Source organism: Rhopalosiphum maidis, chromosome 1 (assembly GCF_003676215.2).
Source record: "Rhopalosiphum maidis isolate BTI-1 chromosome 1, ASM367621v3, whole genome shotgun sequence".
Classification (NCBI taxonomy): domain Eukaryota; kingdom Metazoa; phylum Arthropoda; class Insecta; order Hemiptera; family Aphididae; genus Rhopalosiphum; species Rhopalosiphum maidis.
The window spans coordinates 41,339,056-41,365,941 of NC_040877.1; the positions used below are offsets into that span (position 1 = coordinate 41,339,056).

General features: G+C 26.2%; 2 protein-coding genes across 4 annotated transcripts; both read right to left on the reverse strand.

Annotated features, from left to right (window-relative positions):
• Nucleotides 1-7,476: 7,476 nt before the first annotated feature.
• Nucleotides 7,477-8,695, reverse strand: LOC113548984 (ras-related protein Rab-9A-like). Of its 2 annotated transcripts, XM_026950109.1 has the most exons (4): nucleotides 8,517-8,695; nucleotides 8,218-8,447; nucleotides 7,959-8,153; nucleotides 7,477-7,891 (listed from the first exon to the last, which is right to left on the reverse strand). In XM_026950109.1, exons 2-4 carry the CDS (start codon nucleotides 8,410-8,412, stop codon nucleotides 7,628-7,630), a joined length of 654 nt encoding a protein of 217 aa, XP_026805910.1. In that variant the 5' UTR covers nucleotides 8,413-8,447; nucleotides 8,517-8,695; the 3' UTR covers nucleotides 7,477-7,627. The 2 variants fall into 2 exon arrangements, with proteins under 2 accessions (XP_026805910.1, XP_026805909.1); XM_026950108.1 differs by having other exon boundaries at nucleotides 8,218-8,695.
• Nucleotides 8,696-21,248: 12,553 nt separating this feature from the next.
• On the reverse strand, nucleotides 21,249-23,320 carry LOC113548524 (protein Dr1). Of its 2 annotated transcripts, none has more exons than XM_026949458.1 (4): nucleotides 23,105-23,320; nucleotides 21,834-22,238; nucleotides 21,623-21,777; nucleotides 21,249-21,548 (listed from the first exon to the last, which is right to left on the reverse strand). In XM_026949458.1, the coding sequence occupies exons 2-4, from the start codon at nucleotides 22,222-22,224 to the stop codon at nucleotides 21,429-21,431; spliced, it is 666 nt and encodes a 221-aa protein (XP_026805259.1). In that variant the 5' UTR covers nucleotides 22,225-22,238; nucleotides 23,105-23,320; the 3' UTR covers nucleotides 21,249-21,428. The 2 variants fall into 2 exon arrangements, with proteins under 2 accessions (XP_026805259.1, XP_026805258.1); XM_026949457.1 differs by lacking the exon at nucleotides 23,105-23,320 and adding an exon at nucleotides 22,941-23,096.
• Between the last annotated feature and the right edge of the window lie 3,566 nt (nucleotides 23,321-26,886).

Consider the following 26,886-nt stretch of genomic DNA (forward strand, 5'->3'; position numbering starts at 1 on the left):
AAAAGTATTGGAAATTGTATTCTTATGTTTCACCAAAGTACCAACTAATTCAGTATATACACATTTTAACATTTTAACAAATTTGAATATTGAATTTATATATAATATATAGATAAATCCAATGATGCATATATTCAACGACTCAACGGTGTTACCTACATATTTATTATATACAAATAATACATGAATATCAATATTTTATATACTAAAATAATATATCATACATTTATTTTGTGTATAATATTCATATATTAATAATAAATGTAAGTTGTAACCTTGTACCATCTTCATTTGTCAATTAATCTTGTTAAGCTCAACGAAATCTAAATAGGCCAGAATTTATCTTTATATTATTTCAAGTAAATTAAGATACTAAAATTGGATTAACATTTAAAAGCTTCCTCACAAGACTAAATATCAGATGGAGGCTGATTTTACGGAATTGGATGCAATACAAAAACCATCAGACGTCTACGACTGGTGAGTGGTGACCATTGGCGTAACTAGGGATGTCTAGGGGGGCTTAGTCCCCTTGTATTTCTATTTATCCCCCTATAAGGTTTTACTTTTTAGCCTCAATTATCCTTCAAATTTTTAACTTTGGTTTTCTAAGACTCTAACCCCTGTAACTATTAAATCTTGGTTACACCCATGCTGATGACTGTTATAAAACATACTCAATCGTCCTAATCCTATCGAAAGACTCCGAAAAGTCCCACGACTACAAATTATTATTTTTTTTCCCCTCCATTTATTAACTCTTTATTTATGACTAAATGTGTAATGTCATTACTCACAAAAACCAATACTATTTAGTATTTACTAACCAATAATACCACAAAAAAAGTAACCTATAATATTTTATAAATATTATTATGTATATTTTATACATAGATATTTTAATTTTAAGCGGTAAATTATAATATTAAATTTTATATTTAAACAATGTTTAATATTAATAAATATTATATTATACACAGTACAATACAATCTACACACAGTGGAATTAAAATACACGTCACATCAAACATCACGTCATATTGAATAAACATGGCGTGACTTTTTATTGGTTGCCTATTTAGCCCCTTATGAAATAAAACTACAATCATTAATTTTACTTTTTTATTTATGCATTATTTTATATAACAGTACACATACATAATAATTATTTATTATTTTATGATATTTCTGTGGATTGTAGAATGATTCAAATTAAACCAAACCATAAAATGAAACATAAATTCATACAACATAACTTGAACGTGTTCTTGGTTCGTTTAAACTTTTAATTTATAACTTAGTACCTATTTAGTACGAATTAAAGATAAAAAAATAGAAATAAAAATTAAAATAAAAATTAAGATAATATAATATAAACAATATTTTAAAATATTTATGCATGATTTCACTTTTAAAAACTTTAAAAATCTTATTTAAAATTTTTAAATGATAATATCAGAATGTGGCTAATTTTTTGGTAAATAATTGTTGGATATTTTTCCTCTTCTGGTGAACTATAGGTTCCAGAAATAGGAATAAATAAACGTTAAAAGGTTTTATGAGTTGAGATAATAAGAAAATTGTTAATTAAAATAATAAAATCTGCGATGATAACAATAGGTATACTATTTAAACATTTTAAACTCTAAATATTTGAAGCCAATATAACTATTACCTATCTAAACGGACTTATCAGAATTACGTATGTTTATACAATTGATATCACGTTGTGTTTAATATTAATTATTATTTATACAATGGATGGAGTCACACTGCCGCATCACTTTCTATCAATACAAAAAAATATCGCCAATATTTGCGACGGGTCTCGGAATTACGTCTTCGATATTCGTATTCAAAATGCAACCTCGTACATTAATCCATAGATTATTTGTTAATTGTTATAAACAATTACCATATTAGCAATTGGTATATTAAATTGGTATGTTTTGAATTTTGATAACAAATAACTAAATATAATAAAATATAATAATAGTAGGTAAGACTTGTAAGAGTTTTTAATTTTAAAAATTGTCAATATTGTGGTATTCTGATATTGGGTATCTATTAGCTATTTGAGAATTTCAATATTTTAGTCTTCCTTTTTATTAAATACAATTAAAAAAGGACAACTGCAATGTCTGTAGGGCTGCAGTATATTTTACTTGAGCTTCATTAAATTACATCCAACCAATCCAGGAATATTTTTTAGTAATAAGTAAATTAGTAAAGAATAATTTTAAGGATTAAATAATTATTATATTTTAAAAATATTTAGCTTTCATAAAATTCAAGTTTTACGGTTAAAATGGATGGAAGTCATTGGATTTAACGAATCAGACATGAGACATTTATTCAAAACATAAACTGTGTTCATTTCATTTTGAAAAAAATCTGTACTAATAACAGAATTAAAACACTTCTGAAACGTGGCACAATCTCCACTTTGCATAGTGCATTTATTAATAGTATGTTAATCATTATGTATTTATATAATATATTATATATAAATTTATTAAATAGCTCATATTCTAAAATAAACAATTATAGTAATTTTTTTTTTTATATTTATATAAATAAAATGTTTAATCTTTTAAGTAATGAACTAGTAAATGCTCCTTCCATACTTCAATTGCATTACAACTTACAATCTACCTCTTCACTTGACATATCATCATTCACAAGGACAGGGGAATACAAATAATTATAAATTTATTCAAAGTAATTTAATTATTAAATAAAAAAATAGTATAATGCTTATAGTATATTATGAGGGTACTTCCGGGTTATTTCGATTAACTACCTAAGGTACACAACAGGGTTATCTCAACTACCGAAATATTTAAATAAAAAAGTATATAGATATTCCGATATTCGTATTATATTGTTGACATTTAATCAAAATTTAAAATGAAGCTATGTATAGAGTTATTAGGATATTAGGTAGGAAAAAATAATTTATAATTTATAATTTGTACACTTTTACAATACTCCGTGTTCTTGAAGAAATTTGACAGCTTCCTTTTCTGATGATGGCAAATTAAAATAATTTATGTTCTTAAAAAAAATATTTTTTAGATAGACGCAAATTGCAAGATACGTGGTATGTGTATAGTAAATTGTACAAACAAAATAAAATTGATCATACAAATTACTAACTAGGAATGTAAAAATAAATGGATTCACGATTTAATTATTTGTTACCAGATTGTCCAGATTCCCTATACGAGGTAGTTGATTGATATGACCACGATGATTATAAAATGTAGTCTTGGAAATATTTGGATAGTTGAGACTCGAGATGATACAGAAGCTGAAAGTATCATATTATATTTTAAGGGTCGTATCCCGTTTGGCCTCTGTTTAATTTCATTGCCAAATTAATCAAATTTCACCGCATAATTCTCAAATTATATTTGTTTTAAAACAAGGTTATGAATTTGTGATTTTAAAGTGATAAATAGACACAATAAAATATTTATCATTTGAAACTATTTTAGTACTACTATATATACTATCTGAATTCTAAAGTTAACGATTGATAATGATATATCCCCATAAGAATAGTGTGTCGTAGCGACGATAACTGCAAAATCAACATCACAGTCAGTGTAGTATGATCGGTGGCGACTTGAGTGTTAAAAACTCTAGAAGCAACTTAGCAAGCTTCATAGACTACCCACTCGCCCACCAACTAAATTTACTAGGATCAATGCAATATATGTTTAATTCTCTTAAAGTTATAATTTGTTTATACTTTTACAATTAATTATAGATAAAATAATTTTAACTTTAATGACTAAAAAAAATAATTACAAAGATTATTAATTGAATATAAATTTTAAAATGCATAATATATAAGTATATAATTAATTAGTAACTTATAAGTTATATAAGTTACTCGAAAAATAAGTTCGGCGAAATAATAGGTACAGCGGCAATATGAAATGACGGCAAAATAAGAGCTGATCGTCCGGCGTCCGGTTGTTGTTATGGACTACTATTATAATATTATCTGTTTGAAATTATAACTTTGTATTATTATTTTTTTTTCATGCAGAATAAAGACTTCAACAACTGGGTTAGAATTTATTATTGAAATTGACTACATTCCATTCTAAGGTTTTTACTAGAGTGAAAGTTTATGCTTGAAATGTTTGTAGGTTTTGTCTCAAAAAAAGTATAATCGAAACTTTCTAGAATTAGTGTTTGATAGCAGAACTATCTATCGACGGCTATTGACATAACTATTGCTAATACAGTAATACCTTAGTAGATAATAGAAGTATTCAAACAACTAAATAAATCATATTTTGAGAAGTATATAGGTACCTAAGTATAAAGAATATCTTCAGTCCTCACCATTGATCGCGTAAGTCTTTTAGTCTTTATGCCGAGGAGACTGAAAATTTAAACTTGTATTATACAATATAGGTAACTAATTAAATAATACAAGATGGGGAATAAAAGTGATCCCAGTTTCAATACTGTCTATACAGTGGCTGTCTACAGGGTAAGCCGACTAGGCCCGGGCCAACCCAATTTTAATTTGACTGTTTGATTCTGTGTGATAAGAAAAATCTTCCTATAAGCACACTTACACACTACAGAACAAAACTGGCCTTCCCAATTATTTTGTACTGGACACGTCACTGTGCCTATGAACATTAAACGGTGGCTAATACAGTCTTAATATAATTTCTAAGTATCGTAAAAAATCGTCTTTGAAATTAGTTTTAACTATATTATAATAATTTGATTAAAAATTTCGAAAATCTGAATTTTAATAAATGCTTAATAATGTAATAAGAATATTTAAATTAGGTTTACCTATAACCTATATTATATATAAAAGCATGCTAAAAATCACAACACATCGTATGACAATATTGATACCTAGTAATAACGTATGTTTATAGAATGTATCGTAGTCTGTAGACATATAATATTTAATATAGGAAAGGAAAAATAATGTATATTTGTAATTAATTTATTAAGCAAGTAGTTTGTGTGTAAGTTTCCTCACCACCTTAGCTCATAAGACCACATAATTAGATGTCGTTTAAAAACATGAGGTACCTATTACACATGGCGCGTTTTTTTTTATTATAGTATCCCCCCATTAAGGCCTCATCCACACATACAAATAAAGCGTCAATCTTATCGACATTTTTTTTATTTAAAACAATTTATTTTAATACTGTTAAATTTTTTTACTTATGCTCGTAGGTTACACGTGTCTATTTTTAGGAACTTTTATAACATTTTCTGTAGAAATACAAATGGTTTTCTGATATTGATAAATAATTTAACACTTTAAAAGTAATAATAAACATACAATCGAACAGATATAATCAATTTATAAATCAATCAATCAATGTATAAAAATTATAAACTAATAAAGTAATTTTAAGACTAAACTAAAATTATTTAAATTGACACTTTATTTGCACTCAAGTCCTCATAGGCGCTACTAACATGGAAGCATCAGAATTTTTATATACTGTTGCCTATTGCCTAGTGACTACGGAAAATAAAACTAGTTTAAACATAAAATAAACGAAACTAAATAAATCAAAACTATTTGATGCAATAACTTAGTGTGTTTTAGTATACAATTTTTGTAACAACGATATAGCATTAAATAATGATTTAGTAGAGCAGTTGTGTTCTAAATTCCACATACAGCTATACAGATTTCGAACAATTTATCTCCTCGATCTCAATGTCTAAAAAATAAATTGTTTTTCGTAGGATTGGAGACTTACACTTATTATGTTGGTGATCCTTTCAGACTGGAAATTTTAAATTTTAATTAATATCTCGTTAAAAATCATTATTCCTCAGTGCCAAAAAAATGAGCAATTATGGTTAACAACTGAGTTACGTGTGCTTTTTTTTGTGACAGAGCGGAGTTGCGTGTGAGTATTTTCCAAATTGCATGAGTAAAAGTTTGAGTAGACAACCGGTTTTCATCGATTTGCATATATGCCATAAAAGCACTATTGTAAATATAACTAGTAAATTCAATATACTGTATCTTGAGTTTTCTCCGGTGAATGATAGATTAGTAAATGACGATTAGATATGAGTATATTGTATTATCTATCATATAGTATATGACTAATGGCTATAATATTATAAGTCCCTAAATATATAGATACTATAAAAAATAAAAAAAAAAAAAAACAGAAAAAATTTAATCATCATGTTCATGAATAGAAAATGATGAAAATTTAAAATACGTTTATTCATTATATTATTAATGTTTAAATAATTTAACATCTATTTAAAATATAAAAAAATATCTTACCTATACAAATGGGTTCCTATAACTCATTATAATTTGAACAAAATAATATATTTGTTTATATATAATATGTGTATTGTTTTGTGTAATATACTAATATAAAACATTTTTTATTGAATTCATATTACATTTTCAATTTTTTGAAATATGACCAAACTAACTTAGTTATTCAGTCTATTAATCCGGCACTCAACTAGGCTCATTCGTGAAAAAACTACGCATGCAACTCAACTTTGACAATAATTTTGGCACGGAATTCGGAAACATCGATTAAAATTAATATAATAAGTAAATATTCAGGTAGTGAAAGTAAAAATATATATTTTAAGATAAAATATTGTTGTTGATTTTTTTTTTTTAATAATTAGTAATTAACTAAACAACATTTTTGAAATATAAAAATATTTGTGTAATATAAAAAATAGAGAAACTTAATATTTAAAAAAAAATACAATACTATACATTAATAATTAATTACTTAAAATAATAAATAAATATAAAGCTGCATTCCCGTGACTGATGTACTTGACCAATATTTAGTAGTGGTAATATTACTTTATAATAATTTTAGTCATTCATGTCCTTCCCGACGATTGACAGAAAATGTGATACAAGTTAAAGGAACAGCTGATATACTTATATATTTACCAAACAGAACAGTATACACAAATTACTTGCCTATTTGGTTATTGTTGTACTTGCCAAGTATATCAATCTTTGGAAAACAGCATTAACTATCCTAATCATAATATTATTATAATTTTAAATTGTCTTCAGTCAAAATGTTATAAAAATAAATTAGTGGAATGTCTTATATGATAAATGTTTTTTTTTTAAATTTATTAATAGTACCCTAATACAATATGATTTTGCAATTTTGAAATTTTTAATATCATCTTTATAATTTAGAATTTAGAATCATTATAAATTAATATTAACATATTGCTTAATAATAATATTTTGAAAAAATCAACAATTATTAATCATTATAGTTAATTAATTAAATAAGAAGTATTAATATACAATAATTCTAAGTATTACTTAATAATACAATTAAAGTACATAGCCTTTTGTATAAAATAACAATAATACAATTAATTAAAGGTAAATACAAAGTAATACAAATTTGCTACCACTAAAATTTACATACAATAATAGGATGAATATCGATAGTTTTAACATTTTATTTTGGATTTACCTCAAAAATTAATTTTATAAAAAATAAAATGATATGTAATACATATTTCTAATTTATTGCTATATCGTTGTTACAAAAATTGTATACTAAAACACACTAAGTTATTGCATCAAATAGTTTTAACAACACTTAGGTGATACTATTTCAGCTGTAGGACAAGCAGCGTTACCATTAATTGGTCTAGATAATTTAACTAAATTTGTATGTGATATTTTTAACTCGGAGGGTCTTTCTGTTGAAGCCCAAACTTCAACAGCTAAAGTAAATGCAGTCTCTATATTCATATCTGTTTTAGAACTAGTTTCAACATAAGGAGCACTCAGATATTCTGAACACCATTTGTCTGCTTCATCTTTAGAAACTACTCGGTCTTGTAGGTCTACCTAAAAACAGATATGAAATAGATTATATTATTTTTATTATTAAAAACAACAGTTTTGTTTAATTAACCTTTGTAGCAACAACAATAAACGGAAAATTCCCATCAGTTGTCCTGGAATATTGTAAGAATTCTTTTTTCCACGAATCTATAGTTTTAAAGCTTTGGTCATCATCAACAGCAAACGTTAGCAAACAAATGTCAGTTCCTCTATAAAAAGGTGTTCGTAATGTACGAAATCTTTCTTGTCCAGCAGTATCCCAGATCTGAATATATTAAAAATTAAAAATATATAAAAAAGTTTTAACAACAAATTTCTTTTAACTATACCTGCAACGTATATACGATTCCATTGACATCGAGGTCCTTTTGAAGAAATTCTACGCCTAATGTATGAAGCGTATGGTCACTAAAACTGTTACTTACAAATCTGTTCATTAGACATGATTTTCCAACATTACTATTTCCCAAAATGACTACTTTCAGTATTGGGTTTTGTTTAACCAAAATAGCTTTCTCTTTCATACCGATATAAAATATAACTATGGTATTATATGACACTAAATAAATGTATCATGGTTGTAGTTAATTATAATGAATTTAATAATTTAATAGCTATAAAAACAAACCATTGAAATACTTCCGAAATTCCGAATACTCAAGGGTTCAGTGGTCTTCAGTTCAACTGTACAAATCTACAAAGCACTACAAGCACTACAAACATTTAAAAGAATAAAAAATAAATTATCACAATATTTATTATTTACAAATAACCATGAAAATTTGAGATCCTCTAATAATCATGTAAAAAAACAGATATAACATATATAAATAAATATATATATATATAATACTATTATACTCAATATATATATGTAAATAATAAAACACGAGTGATAAGAAAATTATCAATTATCAATGTAAAAATTACACTTTATGTATTATTATTATTTATACAATAGATTGGGTTGCAAATGTTGCAATATTTTTGTTATGAACCAAGCAATACTCACTATTTTCATTATATAAATATAAAATGCACTGTTAAGTCTTATAAATTGTGTATATGTTGTATTTTTATTTTTGGGCTTCTGCTCATTTTCAATTTTGTATTTGTATACATAAAATAAAATAATAATATAATTAAATTTTCGTTTATATACGTAAATACTACTATATTAGTATAAAATAAAAATAATCCAATACTATAATAACACAAAAATTTCTGTTCTTTTTCTTAATAACATAATTTTGTATAGTTTGAATCAATAAATATTGGTAAAAGGGTAGATATATCAGTGTACATTATAATAAAAGTTCAATAAAATTGTTTTTTATAATTTATAAATTAGAAACTAAAGAGACACATTCACTCTTTATGTCATTTACATAGGTGCTAATTAAAAAAAATAGATTAACTTTTTTTAAACTGAGTTAAGTTAATATTTTTTTACATATTAACTTTTAACTTACCTATCGATCTTGTATCCTCTTAACTTACTTAATTTGAATTAATTATTTTCATTAACTTGCCCACCTTTGACAATATTATAACAAATATTTCTCTTAATTTTAATTCAATATTAAACAATATTTTTACAAAAAGGGTGCAGCTGTGCAGGGCAAGTGGGTATCGCTGTGCTGTATATAGTATAGAGGTAGAGAGTATAGGTCACTATAATGAATTAATGAATGTGTAAATGTGTTAAATTTGAATGCATTGCCAGGTATCATTCTGAACGAAGATAATTCTTCAGTCTAGGATATATTATATTATTACCTATATTTTGTACCTCAAATTTCATACACTTATAAAATGTTTTTTATATTGACGCTGGAATTTTTTTTTACAATTATATGAAGGAAAACTCATGGAGAACCTTGTATTGGATTTTTTTTATTTATTTGAACTTTAAATGCTTTTAAACATTTTTTTTACTACGATAAGTAAGTACAACTAATAATAAACCTTGTATTAAATTTTAAAAATTTTTGGAATGCCAAATTTTTTTTATCGGCATATCAAAAAAAAAAAACATAAATACATTTATCACTCCGTTCAAAATCTTAAAAAAACAGATTTAGTCTTAAAAAATTTAAAAAATGGTTAAATACATAAATATATTAATGATACATTTTCTTTTTTGATTATGATAATGTTTATACAAACATTTTGTTATTAAACGTTGGCAATACTTCAAACTGAATCAGAAAAAAAATCTCTTATCAATTTTCTGACAACTGCCACACTCCGGGTCTTAGAAGATCTTCTAAGCACGATTAAAAATATCTTAAATCGTGCTTCTAAGACCGTGCTCCGGAACCACGTACTAAGATTAGTTCGTGTCCGGAACCAAGTCATCAAGGTGGATTGAAAAGTTAATTGAAAATTTTACTACAGACAGTCACACCACCAGGAGCGCTATATGACCTACTGAAGTAAGGTTTAACCTTGCTACGGAGGCCGATAAATGAATACTTTAGTAGGTATATCAAAAAAGCCATAGAAAATTGAATATATACATTATGATTTAAGGAATAAAATTCAAAATTGTATATTGTATAATGACATATGTTCTAAATTATTTTTATGCAAGTATTTAAATACTTTATTTTTTTCAAATACAGTTATTTGATAATAATAAATGTATATTAAATTTCATATTTTTATATACGTTCATTTTTAATGACGTAAAAAAAAGTTTGCCATAAACATTCTCCAAGACTCGAGGAATTTAATGGAATAACTTTTACCTCAATCGGTCAAGTTGTTCAAAAGTTTCAAGTAGAAAAATTCGATATAGAATAGTTACTTATTTACTCATCGAAAGTCTGAGTTCGATAGATATGGGTCCCGGTCTCTCGGATTATCTCTTGTATATTGTACGATGTACGTATTACTTCTTGAACGCTATTGAAAGTTGAACTCATTCTTCCTTGGAAGTCTTGAGTTTAAATATTTCAAGTAGGATGCAAATATCCAAAGAAGTGACTACATTATGCATCATAAATAATTAGTGGTTTACCCTTCAGTTTCTTCACTTTTTTTTCAAAAAATCTTACTCCCTATAAAGTATATAATTTACTACAATGCTACATTTCAGTAATGTTTGTACCTTTGAAAATATATCTGAACATTTTCTTTAATCTCTCAAAACTAGTAAGTGTGGTCAACCCCTCCAAACGTATAGTTGAAAATGTGCTAATTTAATTGCATACACATAACTCCTTAATTTGGTTAATTGTATCAAAATACGTCTGTGCACTCGCTCGGTGCTATTCTAGATTTGGAATTACTGGTCAGCTAATTTATGAGTAATAAATTTATTTTGTCTCTCAAAGACTAGATTCGCAATACTTTTTAAGATTTTTTAAATAGACTGAATATAAAAAAAAATTAACACCTAATAAGTAATAAGTACCTTATACTTGCCAAATTCCTTGTTTATTTAATAATAATAATAATTTATAGGTAACGTTAAATATAAGGTGCCTTAAATATTATACATAACTTATTACCATTTTCAATTAGTCATAGTTACTGAATTTTTCGAAAGTAGTATTCAGATTATGTTTACGGATATATTTGATTTTTATTTCTAATATATTATATAATATATTTATATTCTATTTTTCACCCAAGAAATCAACCCAAATTATTCTAGTAATATATACTTTTAAGTTCCACGGTAGCATAATAATGTGATATAATTACAGAAAGTATTTAGTCAAGTACAAATCTAATTCGCATTTGTGAAACATATATGTCTTTGAACATAAAATATATTTAATCGGTTAAAATAAAATATGCTTACGTTATTGTACTTTTTAAAACCTTACGTGGTGAAATACCTAGACGAATTAAAACGTAAGCATCTTATAATTCTTATAAACTATTAACTGTATGTGAACAGGTGTCGACCAATAGTATACACAGAAAAAATTACGCAATGAACGCGCGCGCGTATTTTGGTACACAATACAAACAGTAGCTATGATAATTTTTTCTGTCACAGCATTCTATTTAAATAAATAAAATTGCATAATATTAACCATCCTTTCCAGACAAAAAGATTGAACAAGACGTACCGGCGTCTATAAACGAAACGCTTAAAGAGCCGGCAAAGACACCATCTCACCCAGAGGACACTTACAGCTGTACACCTCCGTCTGAACCGACACCGTTGGTAAGTATGGAGGGGAACGTACCAGCAACTACAAGCGAAATGCCTAGTAAGCCGCCGGTACAAGTACCCAAGTCACCAGAGGTACCATGCGAATCGGCGGTTAAGGTAAGGACGGAGGCGCAGCGTGCGCGCATTCAGAAAAAATTGTTGAAACTTAAAGAAAAAATTAAAGCCAGGAAACAGTTGGAAGTAATAGAACAATATGACCCGGAGACCGCTGACTCCACCCAGTCTTATGACGAACGTTTTAAATAGACTGAATAAGAAAAAAAATTGTCACCTTTAACTTTTATATCATTATCAATATTTGTGAATTAATTTCATTCACAAAGTTTTCAAATAAGAAGGATAGCTATAATTATCTTAACATTAAAATAGATTAATTAGCTGCTTATTGTTTAGATTTATTTAATGTATCTGAGCAATATAAAAAAAAATCCAATCCAGATATATTTATCTTCAAAGGAATTACTTCAATTACCAATTAATCTTTTAACTTATTTGATCGGTTATTATGTTTAATAAATTAATAACCAACTAATAAATACATGTTATAAATATTTTAAAATTTCTCGATTTAAAAACAAATATAGGCTTTACCGAATACATATTATAATATATTAAATCTGGATGTCAGGTATTATACAATTTGGTACCGAATTAACAAACGATTATGTTTGTTATTCTATTTTTGTACACAGTAACAAATAAATTTATTATATGAAAACTATTTTAATTATCGTTAAATCTAATATTATTCATTGTCTACCTTGAATTTTCGAGATTGCAGCGTATAAATATTAACCATGTAAGTGATGTGGACATTATTATTACTGTTGTTATCATTAAGATGAGTTGTCATTTAAGCTTAATAATCTGATATAACAATGTTCATTCACTTATTACGAGTAAATACTCTTTATATCGTTCGTTAAATTGTTATCAACTTCAAAATATTCTTTTAAAGTGTTCATCGAACGATATATAATTCACTATAATACACTTCTTAAGCTATAATTTTGTAAATTGTATCAACAAGACAACAACGTGCATATACATAAAACATTCTATGTACAAGCTTTTGTTTTTAGTATTTTAATAAGTGTACAGCAACATTATGTTTCTGCTTTCTCGACCGTAAGTATGATACATTTTTTAAAACTTATCGTATATACTCGCCCGTCTACTTTAAATCGTACATAACTAGCTGAATATTTAATGCTAACTATTACTCAATTTTCAAAATATATTCATGCATTAACTTTTAAATCTCTAATAATTAGTATTTTTGATTATCACATTTATAAATCAAACTAAATGTTTTTAATTTTAATATTTTAAGTCAAATTTTATTTCAGTTTTCACAAACATTTCCTTGCTATTTGCTTTAAAAAGTGGTAAACAATATTGTTAAAACTCAGGTATGATGATTACATGCTGTGATATCACTTTCAATGGATAACATTCCCAGAGCATCTACATTTGGTTGGTTCAATGAGGATCGAAATTTATTTCTAATTCTTTTTAATGACGAAAATGATCGTTCACTAGAACTTATTAATAAAGTATCAATTCAATTTTCAAGGATTTTGACCCATTTATAAATGTTTGATATTAAAAAATATTAATAAAGCACGCAAATATAAGTGTCTATAAAGAGCTCAAAATGAATTACAATTATTTGAAAATTATACCAATTATAGAAAAAAATGATAATATAAATACTTAGTAAACATTTTAAATTTTATGGCTATTCGTTTTTGAATTTTAAGAAAATAAAAAATCACTTTTGTTGAAAACTGGTTAGCGTAAAAGATTAAGATCATAATGATTTTTAGAGGAATTGTAGCCTATGGATAATAAAATCCAAATGTGTACAATCACATATTCACATGCAAACATTTGTATTTTATTATAAGACACAAATACCTACGTAACCAATGCGTCAGTAAATTAGTAAAATATGAAGTTTCAAATTTACATGAAATCAAAATAAAATACACAATAATTAGTAAATAAAATTATGTGTAAATTCAATGTTTTAAGTAAATTAATAGATACACACAATATTTCTAGCAATATTAAACTTGATCCACTTTTGTTAATGTCTTTGTAAAATAAGAACTAATATAATAACTACTTGGAATTTTTTTATAACAAGTTAAAGAATATTTTTTTTTCAAAACTATTTTATTATAATACTTTATAAAACGTTAATATTTCTCGTTTCTTGATATAAATAATTATTTAATTGGTATTTAATAAAAAAATGTATCAAGGTAACTATAAGATAAGAATAACAGTGTTAGGTAATTTTCCACACCACCTTTATTATTATAAACGACGTACAATAACATTGTCCGTATTATTTAATAATTTTATGAGGTATTACACAAGGCGCGTTTTTTTATTGTGGTGTCCCCAGTAGGCCTAATCCACATCGTAAGCGAGAACGCATCATATGCAGGGGCGTATTTAGGTAGGGGCTTTGGGTTCACAACAAATGTGTGCCATAAAGACATAGAATACTATAGTATTTATATAACATGGTGTTCTATTAACAGTTTCACCATTGCGCGGCGTAGAAGTTTTTTAGTTTTTTTTTACTGGGGAAGAGGCGGCAAAATATGTGTTGCCCTTATCCTAAAATTCCTAAATACGCCACTGATCATATGAATGCATTCAAATATTAAAAAAAATATACAACAACTTAAACTATGTAGATACCAATAATACTATATAATTTATTTCAATAAGGAAACCTAGGAATAAAAATACGATTTTCGCTATTGTACAAACTGCAAAAACGGGTAATGTGTATAATATGTGTGTTGCCGGCCGGCGATAGTCAATATGTTGGATGAGTGGATGAGAGATGAACGCTGATGTGTAAGGGGACAACTAAATAAAAATTATTATAATATAATATATATAAAAAAAATATATATTAAATATTAGTAAAGTAATATAATAATAAAAAATAATATTATATAATATAATATAATATAATATAATATTAGTGTAAAGTAATAAAATACTTATACATTATATACTACATCATTACAACTACGATACATACTAAAAATAATTTAATAAGTCTATGTACTAAGTCCTTATACTTATACATAGGTATATATATTATATATATACACAGTCGACACATTTTCCATCAGCTCAATGACAAACTCTTCGTTGGTGGATGGTCCATGATCCAGTCAAATGTTTGGTTCCTATAAAACTTCAACTAATGTGCAGATTAAATGCAATTTAAACTCATAGAAAAAACAATTTTAGTATTTCAGAAATCTGTGTTGGTGTTCTTTTATTTTTGAATTTAAATTAATTTAAAATTTTATATTCATAATTTATCAGTTAAAAAATTTAAACAAGAAGATTATAGTATAGTGCTATTTAACTTTCTGTTAGGTGGCCAATTTAAGTATACACAAAGACAACCTAGCTATGTGATAAAAAAAAAAAATGAAAAATTTGGTAATTTATCAATGTATTATTAAAATTAAAATAAAAGAACACCTAAAACCGTAGTACAGGTATATTATCTGAAAAAAACCATAATAATTAAATACAACTTAAGCAAATATTTATAATATACTGTACTACTGTTCAAAAAATTATACTATAAAACAAACACATCCTGGAAACACTTGATATTGAGATGAGCTTCTTATTAATGCTGCAAATCTTCCTCTGGGTTGAGTTACAGCCAACACATTTCCCATCAGCTTTGTAACAAATTCTTCTTCACTAATAAATATTGTAAATATTATACTGTACCTACTACGATTCTAAAAATGATAATATTATACAAACAAATCCTTTCGACAGTTGATATTAATATAAGCTTCTTGTTGATGCTGCCAATCTTTCTCCGGGTTGAAACGAAATCGAGTGCCGACACATTTTCCAACAGCTCAATGACAAATTCATCGTCAGTGAGTAGTCCATGATTCAGCTAAATGTTTGGTTCCTATAAATCTTCAACTAATGTGCAGATTAAATGCAATTTAAACTCATAGAAAAAACAATTTTAGTATTTCAGAAATCTGTGTTGGTATTCTTTTATTTTTAAATTTAAATTAATTTAAAATTTTTTATTCATAATTTATCAGTTAAAAATGTAAACAAGAACTAAGAAGATTATAGTATATTGCAGTTTAATTTTCTGTTCGGTGGCCACCTTTTAAATTCCTCACTCTCTTTTATAAGAAAGTTAAACAGCACAATAACTATAAAAAATATAAATTTAAACATACATAAAGACGAATTAGCTATGTGATAAAAAAAAAAATTGAAAAAATTGGTAATTTATCAACGTATTATTAAAATAAAAAGAACACCTATAACCATAGTACAGTATATTATCTGAAAAATCCATAAAAGTTAAATATAATTTAAGTAAATATTCATACTATACTATACTACTGTTCAAAAAATTATAATATTAAACAAACACAGCCTTGCGACACTTTTTATTCAGACGAGCTTCTTATTGATGCTGCCAATCGTCCTCCGGGTTGAAATATACAAGAATATAGCGTAATTATTACAGTATTTTTGTTTTTCCGATATTATGGCAAGATCTGAAATTTTTTGTTTTATTTTACTATTTACCACCCAAAGTTCCAAATAGATCATATTTGCAAGAATTCATGACAAATAGAAAGTAAACTACATAATTGTAAAATCATTATACATTTTTCGCTACGTCCAAGATCTAAGGTGTACTTAACGACTTTATTTTATTCTTGGCAATTTCATCATTAATGAATGGTCGGTAACCTTTTTGAACTCTCAGACCACATTCACAAATTAAAAAAAGTTTGCAGACCAGATAAAAATAAAAATTTTATATTCTTAAATTATATACTATGGAAAAAAATATTGTCTAGAACTTTAAAATAATAAAATGTAAATGAAAAAAAATGTCAGTGTTTTAGAATTTAAAACGGGTCGTATATACAATAACCCGCCGGTTGCCGACCACTTCATTGGACTGGACGATCAGAAATAAAATATAGGTCTGTCATCGGGGTAACAGCTTGAAGAAGTCAATAAATATTTATTTTATGTATAAAAAATAAATTTATAACTATCCCAAAATTATAGGAAAATTAACCTACGAAAGTATCCTTCAACGCTTTTCGGTGAAATCAAGCTGTGCCATATTAAAGTTCAAACGTGCACAGCCACCGAAGAAACAGCTAGTTTATTTCTTCGTTTGTCTTCTTTACGCTTTGGAATGAAATCATTGAAATATTTTATGAAAACGAGAGTACTTGTCATGTACTGAAGGCTGTTGTTTGACGACTGTTCAATAAAATTATTAGAATTGTTAATCGTCTCCTACAAATGACGACGATTGTCGTTTGCCATGGATGATAAATAGTATAATAATGTTTTTTTTATAGAACTCTTTGTGATTTTATAGGATTTATTATTATATTTCAGCTGTCTTGCATACGAAACTTTTGGTATCTAATTAATTTCATACGTAAAATCATAATAATTGTATATTATCCTGAATTTTTTTTTAAATTATAATTTTATAATTTCAATAGTTGTTTGATAAAATTTATCACCGAAAAATAAGAACGTCTTTGACCAGCATAATTTATAAAATTTATAAAAAACTTATATTAGTCGGGTACTCGGCCGGTTAAAAATGAAAAATGCTATTTATACAATTAATATAAATATAAATTATTATTCTATAAAATGGGTCTGGTAATATAACGATTATGTATTTTCGGTCTCACGTATTTTATGCATTGCGCGTTGGGGAATGAAATATGCATATGTATACGTCACCAGGCGTGAATAGTAGAATGAAGTATGTGCTTACGTCGATTACATCGTCCGGTTAGTCGATTGTTTATATAAATGAATATATTTTATTTTTAAATATTTATATATATTAAGAAACTGCAAATTTTCTTCATATCGATCTGCATCGTGGTTCTAAATGAGAATAAAAATACATTTTATGAAAATAAACAACTCAAAATGAAAATGAGAGTATATTTCATATACTTCAGTACTGTTCATTAAGACTGTTATAGAATTGTTAATCGTGTCCGACGAATGTCGTCGATTGTCGTATGCCACGGATGACGAATATTATAATATAATAAATCTATATAGAACTCTTTGTGATATTATAGGATTTATTTTTATATTTCAATTGTCTTGCATACGAAATTTTTGGTATCTACTTAATTTCATACGTAAAATCATAATAATTGTATATCCTGAATTTTTTTTTAAATTATAATTTTATTATTTCAATAGTTGTTTGGTAAAATTTCTCAACAAAAAATAAGACCATCTTCGACCAACATAATTTTACATTGTACACAATGCATTGATGCATTATACATTGAAAATTGAATTCAAATTGTACAAATTCGTTACAGTGACATACTTAACCTAGTTTACATGTAGTATTGTAATCACCTACTATAGTAGCTATACAGCAGTTTACGGTTTGGCTGAACTAAATGATTAATAATTTTAAAAATATTTAAAAGTTTAATCATTCAATCAATATTACATACTAAATGGTTAATAGATTATGATCTACGTATAATAAAGAAGGACTTGCTTTAATTCTAAATACAAGCAGTTATTCACATTCGACTCGTTATATACACATGTGACTATATCATTCCCGTTTCGGTACTGTCCTGTTTAGAAATAATACATACCTACTCATACTATTTTTACTGATTTTAAAATAATCAATAGGTTCTAGTGTTAATACGCTTAGATGATTCGCGATAATATATATATATAATAAATGCATCTATTTATGGTATTATGCTATTGTTATTTTATCCTATGAGTGTATAGTCAAAATATTTTGAAAATTATAATATGTATAAGAAATGCAAACATTAACACTTGGTAAAATTTTTTAAACAACTACAGTTATTCGTTTTTAAATAACTACAAAAAAACAAAAATCGGTTGAGCAGAAATAGTTATCACAGAAATATGAAATGAATATCCAATGTCTTAAGAGGATGTCAGCGCACTGTTTGTTTTCTCTCTCTAGCCCACGTGCAACATAGACAAAACGCATTTACGCAGTCTGAGTAGAACTCACTTAATTTTGGTTTTAGAGTAAATATACCTATTATAAAATTAAATTTTGATAATATTTCTGAGTACAAGACAATGAGTTTTAAAAAAAAAATTAAAATGTTAAAAATTTAATGGTTATAAAAAATGTAATTTATAGCTATTTTTTAACGATATAATTAACGTTGTATTGAGAATAATGGAAAAAACTCATCGTTTTGTACTCAGAAATGTTATCAAAATTTAATTTTATTATAGGTATATTTACTCTAGAACCGAAATTGTGCGAGTTCTACTCAGACTGCGTAAATGCGCTTTGTCTATGTTGTGCGTGGGCTAGAGAGAGAAAAGAAACAGTGTGTGACATCCCCTTAAAAATTCAAAATTCAGACAATTATAAAAAAATATTAATGCTTCTTTTCGGAAACCTTTTTATTTTCGTTAGAGATAAAAAAAACTTATATTAGTCAGGTACTCGACCAGTTAAAAATGATAAATGCTATTTATACAATTAATATAAATATAAATTATTATATAAAATGGGTCTGGTAATGATGATTATGTATTTTCGGTCTTACGTATTTTATGCATCGCGCGTTAGGGAATAAAATATGCATACGTATACGTCACTCGGCGGGTAGCAGATTGTGCGGTGCATTAAGTATGAATTTATTTTGTCTAAAAAAGTAAATTAAAGCTCCAAAAGTATAGAAAATCAATCTCACGTAAACATCGATTTTTTTTGTGAAACTTAGTTGTGTCATATTTAATGTCCACACGTTCAGTAACCACATATTATTTTCAACTCATAAAATGGATAGTGTTGACAATTTTTCATTTGCTAATGACGATCTTAGATGATTTTTTACTCTTTTTAATACAGAAAAAGAATAATTTAATTTGTAGTAGGTATGATAACAAACTGTCTATTGACTATATTGAGCAGTGAGCACTAACTATAATAATATAGCAATAATTATGTTATTTGTATATGATTTTTAAAAATAAATTAATAATTCACCACAACTGGAAAAATGAAAATGCATGCTTGCGTCGTAGTTATATCACTCGTTATTATATTTTCACGAATTCACAATAATGTGGGTACGCCAATACAGGTGGGTTACCCTAGCACTCCTATGTTCGAATTTATTATTATTATTTTTTTTTAATCACGAAATGTACATTTGTACTACAATTCGTACCACTTAGTACAACCTATTTCAGAATTTGTATCTAAATATTTGCACCAGAAAAATCAATTTTTTAAAAAAAGAGTACAATATTATGTAACATGTCAAAAAAGTGTACGTCTGGTCACCATATCTATACGGCACAACATCGTGCTCAATTCCTCAATGGAGAAAGTATGTTCTCCCATAATACGTGTCATTAAACGTTTTGCCGAACGCACAGCAGCCTCCCATAACCCTCCAAAATGGGGCGCACCAGATGGATTAAAATACCAAGTAGATACATTTGAAACAGAAATAAGATGGATCTTACAACCGGAATCATTGACAAGCGCGTGTAACTGATTAGATGCTCCTACAAAATTTGTATTACAATCGGTGTAAATATTAGAAATACATATTATCAAATGTCCTAAAATTTATACTCAAAATATTTATATATAAATACAGTGAAGCGTCGACTATCTGCATGTCAATTATTTACACTGCAAATTTATTTTTAGTTTAATTTAATTTAATTTTATCATTTGTTATATTCCTTTTATTGTGTACATATAATAAAATGCGAAATTATTTTATTATCTACTATGGCTCACTCCAATGTAAATAATATGTTTGTATATAATCTTAAATTTAGCAAAAAAAATTGATTATTATTTCAAATAAATACATTACATATATTTTTATTATATTTTTTATGTTATGTATGAATATTATATTAATATCATATCTAGTATATTGGTTTTTAACTTTATTTTAAAATTTTCTATAATTGTTTGATTATCCGCACAAATTGATTATTCGCACCCCCTTTGGTCCCAATTAGTGCGAATAATCGATGCTCTACTGTATGTATATTGTAAGAATAATTCAATTAATAATACATAATTTTAATTGTACGTAATTATTTATTTGACATAAAAGTAAATGTAATAGTTTAAAAAATAAACAATTATAAGAAAATTAGATACTAGTAAAAATGTACAAGCTAATGATAACAAATTAAGAAAAAAAAATTAAATTCATTATGTGAATTGTCGATAATTCAGTTGAATCATAATTAGGAGTAATCGTCTTCATCACTGCTTTCTTCAGTCTTAGGTTTAATAGCAGCTCGTTGAGCTGCAGCTTGTAGTTCTTGCCATTGTTGTTGTTCTTGAGCCATTTGCTCTTCTCTGGCCTAATAATATTTTAAGTTTTTACATTAGTAAATTAAGGTCAAATTAAAACTATACAACTAAGTCCTAATATTACCTTAGCAAACAATTCTTGTTGTTGTCGTAACAATTCTTCCTCTGGTATGCCTAAATTTTCAAGTCTTGTACTTTGTCTTCTTCTTTTAGATTGACAGTCTCTACCAACTTCTTCTGCTTGTGCTCGATAGTCACCAAATCCCAAATGGTCAAGAGCTATAATATTTATTTTATTAAAAAAATAATATTAAGAATAATTATTTTAAACTTACCAGTCAATAAATGTTCACCATTTATAGTTTTTTTCTGTTGAGCCATACATACTTGATTAGCTTCCGATGATACTAAATGTATAAATTCTGTGCAACAGTTCATTATCATTTCTCTCACTTCATTAGCAACACGAATATTTGGTAAGGCATCTTTAATCATTTTATTGACTGATGCACGTGGTAGCGTTAGTTCTTCATCTTCATTAGATGGACCTGGATTACTGCAACCATCATTTATACTACTAGTGTTGCAGTTTGAAATTTGAGCTGTTTTACTATGATTTGGATTTGAATCTGTTATGTTAGAGCTTGGTATAGGATTTGAGGTGCTGCAGCTAGGTATTAATCTATCATTATCACTCATGTTGTTTAAAGATTGTATCATTGACATATTACTTCCATAACCTGTTACAAGTATATATGAAGTTGAAAAATTAAGTTAAACATTTTGAATATATAATATTTTTGAAATCTAGATTTTATTAGATATATGCTATTTAGATTACTAAAACCTAATATTCATCACATAAAATAAGAAATAATTAACAATAAATTAAGTAAATAATTAACTTAATTCCAAAATATTCAACATGAAATAAAATGATTATATATTAAGCAATATTTAACAAGTCTTTTATTAAGATATGTTCCTAAAATTATAAAAATATTTATTTCACAAATGTTTAAAAAACAAAATTGATTTTTTATATAAACATCTAACAAGTTTCAATAAAAACTATTGAGACAAAATAATGTTTTGCAATTAAAATACAAGTTTTCAAGTAAATATTTATTTAACTGTTTTATGTTTATACATTCTTATAAACTTCTGAATTTTTGTTTATTTTAAGTAAAAATAGAGCTTTTATTTCTAATAAAGAAGTTGTACAGATACATATCACATTTTTTAAGCGTTTAATTCATTAAAAATGTATTGATAATTTATGGTACCATTAATTTATAAATAAATAAATAAGTGAACAACTTGTTCTTGTATTATTGCAATAAAAAATAAATAAACAATTATTGTTTTATCTAGCCACGTGAAAATTAAAAATTTAATGAAATTAGGTATCTAATAAAAATATTTTACATTAAAAAACCAACCTGGTTGAAATATTCAGATTTCAAATTTGTATCTATGATTGTTAACTGAGAGCTCAATACAGAAAACATTTCATTGTTTTAAGCAACCATAGACCTATTAACATCGGTTTATAGGTCTATGCAATCAACACATCGTCAATAATTATTTTGATAATATTTCTCACCATACAATTAAGATAACGTGTTTCACTGTCTCGCTTTTGCTCTTGTGCTGCTGTGCTCAATCAAGTGTGAAAGTAGTAGGACCACAGAATAGGTTAAATTTAAATAATTTAATGTATTCTGTAGTAAGAGTACTGTTTAAGGTTTAAAAATTCTAAGACCGTGGGTTGGAGTGTTTAGAATTTTTATCTATTTTATGTGTTGATTTGAGGACGCGACTTTATTGATTTTGAGTTGATAAAACGGGGTTATACCACTGTTACGAATAGCTACTACTTCGATATGATACTACCACGACTGAATAGGTGAAATCACAGATACAGATAAAAAAACACCATGAGTTATAAAATTTGTTTTTAAGTTTAGATGAACTTTGAGAACCACTAAACTGTAAATATGAGCCACGCATTGTATTTGTATATAATAATTAATAATTCGTGCATTGAAGTCATAGAATAAGACTCTATGTCTATGAGTGGCACACTACCATAAATCTAATACCAATTTATTTATAAGCTATCGAAGAAGATAATCCAGTAAGGGTTTTCTGTGAAAAGAACAACAGATATGGTCAACACAGTTTTTTCTTGGTTGTTTTAACAATATACATTTCAATATTTTATCAAATCATCTTAGAATAAATATAAATTATGTTATCTAATAGATACAAAATTATATTTTAAGGTATATTCATATTATTTTTATTTCTTTATTATGTTTATAAATTATATATTTTTTAAGTTAAACATATTAATTATTAAATATTAAATTAAACAAAACCACAATATATTACATAGAAAAATGTTTATAAAAATTATAAAAGTTAAATTATATCATATAAATCTATGTTACATTTGTCTGGTTTGTGTAATCTAATAAATATTATGTATATACCACATAGCCTATTTAGTATCATAGGCGTGCGCAGACATTTGTGGCAGGGTAAGAAACCTGAACTCTGATGGAAGAAACAATTAAAATGTTACATACTTTAATTTACCTACTCATAATCACCCACTATTTAAGGCATACATCATTCATATGATTAAAAACAGATACATATTTTTTTTTTTAATTAAATAAGAAATATTGTAATTGCCAACATAGTTTAATACAATTTCGCAATCTGTAATGGTAATATGACATAATATGTTATCAATTTTATTTTTAAAGACATTTAATTTATTATTATTTATAATCATTGAGCATCAGTTATTTTTCACCTACCTATTTAATGCTTTATGATTTTTGAAAAATCAAAAATCGTTATGTTTAGAACATGTATTACTATGTATACAAATTTCGGTACGGTTCGCAGGGTGTGCTATGGCCTACCCGGCCCCCCCTGTACGTACGCTTATGAGTACAGTAGATCAGTGGCGGCTCGTGGGGTTCATTGAAGGTGGGTCACAAATATTTCTTTCTTTTTCCATTATGACAACTTTGAACTTACCATCAATTCCTGATGATTTTTTAAATAAAATAAAATAAATTTGTTGGTACCTTTGGTACTAAAACCTATACGCTTATAAAATATCTTGCTTAACAAATAATTTAAAAAAAATTATGGTTTAAAAATAAATATTAAATATAATTGTTATGCCGTTATAATATTTAATACAATATAATTATAAGTTATAACATAATATTATGCAGTAGTTATATTTTTTAATTCCAAATCGATCCGTCTGTCTTTTTTCTTCATGAATACTTTGATGACTATTATAATGAACAAATAATGATTAATTATTATCATGTTTTCAAAATATAAATTTTGTTCTACGGAAGATGGTCGACAAATAACAATACGAAGGCGATAAGACCGACAAAATCTTGTAAATCGTAATAAAAATAGAATTCGGGCACAATCCGATTGTGCCCGCAATGCCGTATTAATTCGTGTCGAAAAGTGGGGGATATCTAGTACTGTTGATCGGGACTATACGCATTGGGCATATAATATAGTATGCACTAATTGTACCTAGGAGCACCCGTATTTGATAAAAATTCTTTTTCGGTAATATTCGATAATATACCAACTATATTATGATGGAAGAAATACCTATTCAATTTTAATTTTAATAATTTAATATAAATTTTTCTTCTTTCTTCTCAATTTTTTAGGTGAGGCACGTGCGCATGTGCCCTTTAGCACGAGCTGCCACTTCAGTAGATTCTTATAAGTCATAACTTTGACAAAGTTGTGTAAAAATTAAAATCAGCTTTTGAAATAACACCTCTATGTGTTTAAACTTTGAAGTGTTCATATTAATTTATCTATTTTAAATAAGCAACTATATTAATATTCGTTCTACATTAACGAAACAATTAAAGTTATAGTTCCAAACTGCATGCTTTGTATAATATTGCACATTTGCACAATTATAATGGAATATAATTGATTATTATATAGGTACGACTCACCACAAACTTTTCATGTTTACACCGCTATTTTTAAAATTTTAAATTAAATTCTTTATAATTGTATGCCTGTTGTACTTTCTTTCGGACCGTCCAGCTATCCTCAAGGACCACGGGCAAACTCGTCATGTTAACCAAAATAATGATAAATCGGTTAATAAATATTCATTTCGTTTCTATACTTAATTATTGTTGATTTAACGATATTTTTGGACAAAGATATTTTTTTTTTATAACTTTGTTTATTTTTCATGATCTAAATGATCTTTACTGATTTAGATGCATTAAATTGTTATTTTTGTATTGTTGAATTAAGTAAAAAATTTAAATATGCCTAATTGTATGGTTCCTGGGTGTTCAAACAATACCTATCGGAGGACACATAAAAATATAAGTTTTTATCGATTACCTAAGTCGTCTCCTAGTACTCGGAATAAAATATGGTTTGCTGCTTGTGGTATTGGTGATCAGACATTGAAAAAAAGATGGTAGTAGTATATAATAGTTTCGTTTTATATTTAATTAATAATAAAAAAAAAACCAATGAATTGTTATTGGTTGATACTCATAAACAATAAAAATAATGAATACATAGTATACTAGCTATTGTACATACATACTTAATTTTTTTTTAAATATTGCGGATAAAAAATAGCAAGGATTTGTTCCATACTCTTTTCAAGAACACAGCTGGTTGAAAAGTGTTTAATTCAAAAATCTATTAATCATTCTCCATGCAAAAAAAGAAAGTTAAAGCACAATGCTATACCAAAATACAAAATAGATCAACACGGAGAAATATTTCGTGTATAGAATATATTATTTATTTATTTTAGGACTTAAATAAAAATAGGCCTATAAGAATATTATTATGAGGAAGGTAGTAACTTGGAAATTTATAATATGTTATATTGTTATGGATATTTAAAGTGATAATGTGTATTAGAACCACATTTTATAAATTTTTAAAAGCAAATTAAAAGTAGTTTTTATTTATATATTTTTAAAAGGCCCCTTCTTTAGTAGCTGCTTTGGAACCCTGAGATCCTTAAGAGTTCGCATTGAATTCATAATATTTAGTCATAGGTAGCAAGGTAGCTAAAATAAAATATATGAACATACAAGTGATTTGATTTTTAATAATGACGGATGATGGTTCTTAAATTTAAAAAAAAATAATCAATTAATAATATAAATCTTTGATAGTATTTAAGATTGTATGTATGAGAGATTTTAATTCCCTTAAAATTATTTTTTTATGAATTTTTGTATTTCTAGAAAATATTTACCAATAGATGGTTATTTTTTAATACAGAAAATACATTTTTTCTTAGTAGTTTGCCATTCAATTGTTTTGACGACT

Coding starts and splice junctions, on each gene's coding strand:
- LOC113548984 (XM_026950109.1), bottom strand. CDS start 8,412: ATGAAAGAGAAAGCTATTTTGGTTAAACAAAACCCAATACTGAAAGTA. Junction 8,154..8,217: donor GAATCGTATATACGTTGCAG/GTATAGTTAAAA, acceptor TAATATATTCAG/ATCTGGGATACTGCTGGACA. Junction 7,892..7,958: donor TTATTGTTGTTGCTACAAAG/GTTAATTAAACA, acceptor ATCTGTTTTTAG/GTAGACCTACAAGACCGAGT.
- LOC113548524 (XM_026949458.1), bottom strand. CDS start 22,224: ATGTCAATGATACAATCTTTAAACAACATGAGTGATAATGATAGATTA. Junction 21,778..21,833: donor TGGTGAACATTTATTGACTG/GTAAGTTTAAAA, acceptor TAAATATTATAG/CTCTTGACCATTTGGGATTT. Junction 21,549..21,622: donor AACAAGAATTGTTTGCTAAG/GTAATATTAGGA, acceptor AAATATTATTAG/GCCAGAGAAGAGCAAATGGC.